Source organism: Carlito syrichta, unplaced genomic scaffold (assembly GCF_000164805.1).
Source record: "Carlito syrichta isolate Samal-C Ts95f unplaced genomic scaffold, Tarsius_syrichta-2.0.1 Scaffold307981, whole genome shotgun sequence".
Lineage (NCBI taxonomy): Eukaryota > Metazoa > Chordata > Mammalia > Primates > Tarsiidae > Carlito > Carlito syrichta.
In genome coordinates this window covers 1,525,580-1,529,533 of record NW_007252077.1, presented here as the reverse complement: position 1 = coordinate 1,529,533, position 3,954 = coordinate 1,525,580, and the positions used below count along the sequence as shown (strand labels likewise).

The following is a 3,954-nucleotide window of genomic DNA, read 5'->3' as shown; positions in this document are numbered from 1 at the left end:
TATTGTAGAGATGAGGTCTCACCAAGTTGCCCAGGCGGGTCTCAAACCCTCGGGCTCAGGCAATCCACTCATCTCTGCCTCCCAAAGTGCGGGATTACAGGCTGAGCCACCGAGCCTGGCCAAAAAAACTTTAACAGCCATTTCACAAACAGTCAATAAGCATGTGAAAAAGTGTTCAACTTCATCACTCACTGGGATGTACAAATTAAAACTATAATGATATACCATTATGCACACAGTAGGACAGCTTAAATTTAAAATTACAACGCCAAGTGCTGGTAGGAATGCAAAATAGTAGATCCAACCCAAAAAATTGCTAGTGATTTCTCACAGTCAAGTACAGGAGGTAGGACTACTTTTTTTTTTTTTTTTTTTGAGTTGGAGTCTCACTCTGTCACCCAGACTGGAGTGCAGTGGCCGGGCTGGGCTCCAGCGATCCTTCCGCCTCAGCCTTCCAAGTAGCTGGAACTATAGAGGCGCACTACCACGCCCGGCTAATTTTTGATTTATTGTAGAGATGAGGTCTCACTAAGTTGCCCAGGCGGGTCTCGAACCCGCGGGCTCAGGCAATCCACTCACCTCAGCCTCCCAAAGTGCTGGGATTACAGGCTGAGCCACCGAGCCCAGCCGGTAGGACTACTCTTATCCCCATCTTCAGGCAGAAAAACCGAGGCCAAAAGGGCTGAAAGGACTTGCCCACAGCTCTGATCAGAATCAGGACTTCAAGAGACAATGCACGGGAAAGCATTTTATAAAACTCATATTTGGAAGGTGGCTATCACTGTTATTATTATGATGATGATGCATACCACAGACTGACCAGGCTGCACAAGGGCAGCAGACACTTGCACCTCCAGCAGGACGCAGCGGGCAGTAGGATAGGCCTGGAAGTAGAGCACGACTTGGGCCTGGAGAGAAGCTGTGGGCAATGGGACAAGGGTCAGGCCTAGAGGCCTCAGGCAAGGCCCTGGCCAGGGGCAGCTGGGCAAGCCGGTTTCTCCTCACCATTTCTAGGCTCCTCAAGTTCTGCATCTGCTGCTTCTCCAAATGTTTTCTCATCTTGAGGCTCCTCCCAGTCCCCTAGAAGGACCCAAGAGCAGGCCCAAGTGAGGCCCCCTACTTGGGCTGGCTTTGGGCTTGGCTTTTTTCCAGAAAGTTGAGTGCTAGGAAGCAGCAGCCAGGCCTGGGGAGATCAGGCTGGCCTGGGGGTCCTTCTGCCATGTCTTCTAGGAGAACACTGAGGTTGCCCACTGCGGCCTGACAGATTCCCCAGCCCTCAGCCCACTCCAGACAGGCTCACATGTGCACACGCGCAGCTGCAGGATGACTCGCTCACCATGCACGGCCAAGTGGACAGTCACACGCACACAAAGGTCACAGTCGGTTTCCTGGCGGCACCTCAGCACCAGTTCTGTCTGCAGGTGTGTAGGCACCAGCACGGGGCCAGAGGCAGGCACGATGCTCCCCGGCAGGCAGAGAATGTCGCCGTCTGTGTGTGAAGGGAAAGTGGGAGCTGAAGCTGTTCAGGACACAGTGTGGTGACATCTGACACCACTCGGGCTGCGGGTGGGCAGGGAAGGCATGGGACTGGGTTACCTCCCTTTCTTTCAGCCAAACTGGGAAGCTCTTTTCTCTCTAAAAGTAGGGATACTCACCCCAGAGGTGGCAGGAAAGGCCCTGGGAAAGAGGGAAAGGAGCGTCAGAGTTACCCAAATCTAAGCACCCTTCTCTGCCTGAGATCTCCACCCACCCCTTTCTGGGGCTCCCTATTCCAAGCCCCTCCCAGAAGAAGATAGTTCTTGCCCCTTCCCCATTCTTCTCTTCTCCCATCACACCAGACAGACCAGCCAGGGCAGTTCTGACGGTGGCAGCCGTGACAGGAGCCAGGAGAGGGCTTTACTGTGCCAAAGACCAAACTCTGAGCCTTCCCCAACCCTCCCAGGGCCCCAGACTCACCGGAGAGCATTGGGTGGCGTCCTGAGGCCCCACAGCCCTCTCCAGAGAGAGGACCATGGGGCTTCGGCCCAGTGCCAAGGACAGCAAGAACCAGGGCACAGGCATCTTCCAGGTGCCAGGCGACACCCAGGCCTGAGGCCCTGTCCTGCCCCCCCGAGGGGGGGGGCAGACACCCTACCCCTGGCCCCACTCAGCCCGTGTCAGTGGGTGACAGGGGCTGAAATCCCTCCCCAGCCTTCCGGGGTCCTAGCGCTGGATAGCTTGTGCACTCCCTCTCCTAGGAGTCCTGACTCTCATCCCGGTTCCAGCCCGGAATGCTTTCGTTTTGGCTCCCAGCAGGGAGCCGGCTGTTCCCGCCCCTTCTCCGTCCCTCCCACACCAAGCCTGGGAGCCAGCAGCCTGGGACTAGGGTGGTGGCCTTGCTGCCTCCTCCTCCTTGGGCTCTCCGCCTCCTTCTCTGCAGATACCTGGCAGGGAGGGGTCCCTGAAGAAGGGCGGAAGTGTCATGGCTGAGTAAGGGAGCTCTTACTCACCCTGGGAGTCCCTAAGGAGGAGGACTCCAACCTAGTACACTTCAGGGCCTGAGTAATCCAGGGGCATTTCCCCTTCCCATGTGACCCTTAGACACAGGCCCTGGAATCCCAGGGCCCACTGGGTATCCCTTTACTGGACACTCCAGATCCCCTCACACTCTTCCCTAGGCCTCAGTGACCCTTTGTGGGACAGGCTGGGCATGGTGGCTCACGCCTATAATCCCAACACTTTGGGATGCCAAGGTGGGAGGATCACTTGAGGACAGGAGTTCGAGACCAGTCTAGGCAAAGTAAGGGAAACTTCATTTCTTAAAAAAAAAAAAAAAAGTTTTAAAAATAATAATGATAGGGCCAAAGGGCAACATAAAGTGAGCTTTTCACCACTGTCTTGCCTAGGCTCAAGTGTGATATGGGGGAGAAGGAACCCAGGACCCGCAGTCAGGCATCCCATTTGTGCTGTTGCCATGAGCTAGTTGTGTGTCAATGGACACATCACCCAATTCTCTGTCTTTTCCTCTCTTCTCTTAAGGAATCACAGCGAGGATCAAGGAGACTGCCAGGCCCTTCTTTGCCTTTCAGAGGCGTTGCTTGTGGGAATGTGAGGGATGTGATTCAGGTGTGAACATGGAGGCTTTGAGTCACATACTAACACGTGACAACCCCCAGGCAAGGTCCTGCTCTAGAGGAGCACCTTGTATTTTTTCATTTATCTATCACGTTCGCCTTTATTCATCTTTCATCTTTCTGGATATTAGTCTTCTGCCCCCCCTTGTCTTGGCCTCCCTGAGCCAATGCCTCTTTTCCTGGGCCCAGGGTCCTCCCCTTTCATTCTGGACATGGCTTCAGTACGGGAAAAGGAATCCTGGCACCCAAGAGGGTTTTCTCCCCGCTCCCACCTCTCGGACTCACCAGACTCACCCTCCATATGTATTGACATGGCCCCTGCCTGCCCTCCCTCTGCCCAACCTCCCCAGCCTGGAGCAAATGCAGACTGCTCTCTTTCTGGGGTTTTGAACGGAGGAAGTAGGAAGATGGGCCTCCCCGTCAGAAAAGCTAGAAGCGCTCTCAGAAACGAAACTCTCTCTCGGGAGTCTGAGAGGCAGGGAAGCAGGACACTCGTCGGGGATGGCTGGGACTCCGGGGATGAGAGGTCAGGGTCCTCGGGAGGCATCCCAAGGATTTCCGGGTTGAAGGCGGTGCCCCGCGCGCCGCTGCCGCACACATCCGAGGCCGCAGTGGCGCTCTGCTCAGCCTTCATGGGACAGTTCGACGGCCTCGAGTTCCAGCCGGCGGCACAGCTCCAGGCGGCTCCGCAGGCGCAGCCTCGCCTCTAGGCGGCCCCAGCTCGTGGCTTCGGCAGGAGGCCGCGTGTCCAGCGCCCGCAGGAGGCGCGGCAGGTCGCGCAGCAGGCGGTAGCGCGGCAGGGCGCGCAGCGGCGGGGGGATGTCGCCCTTGGCGCAGAGGC

The 3,954-nt window shown here is 56.5% G+C and overlaps 2 protein-coding genes across 2 annotated transcripts in view; both read right to left on the bottom strand.

Moving 5' to 3' along the window:
* The window catches only part of IL17RC (interleukin 17 receptor C), a 15,056-nt gene extending 12,773 nt beyond the window's left edge, over nt 1-2,283 (bottom strand). Inside the window, exons 1-5 of the mRNA XM_021715871.1 lie at nt 1,957-2,283; nt 1,656-1,677; nt 1,337-1,489; nt 1,006-1,080; nt 810-919 (exon numbers count right to left, since the gene is read on the bottom strand). Coding sequence (XP_021571546.1) covers nt 810-919; nt 1,006-1,080; nt 1,337-1,489; nt 1,656-1,677; nt 1,957-2,061 — 465 coding nt within the window. The 5' untranslated portion in view covers nt 2,062-2,283. The remainder of the gene's footprint in view (nt 1-809; nt 920-1,005; nt 1,081-1,336; nt 1,490-1,655; nt 1,678-1,956) is intronic.
* A 1,453-nt stretch (nt 2,284-3,736) lies between these two features.
* The window catches only part of IL17RE (interleukin 17 receptor E), a 12,302-nt gene continuing 12,084 nt past the window's right edge, over nt 3,737-3,954 (bottom strand). Inside the window, exon 17 of the mRNA XM_021715870.1 lies at nt 3,737-3,950. Coding sequence (XP_021571545.1) covers nt 3,737-3,950 — 214 coding nt within the window. The remainder of the gene's footprint in view (nt 3,951-3,954) is intronic.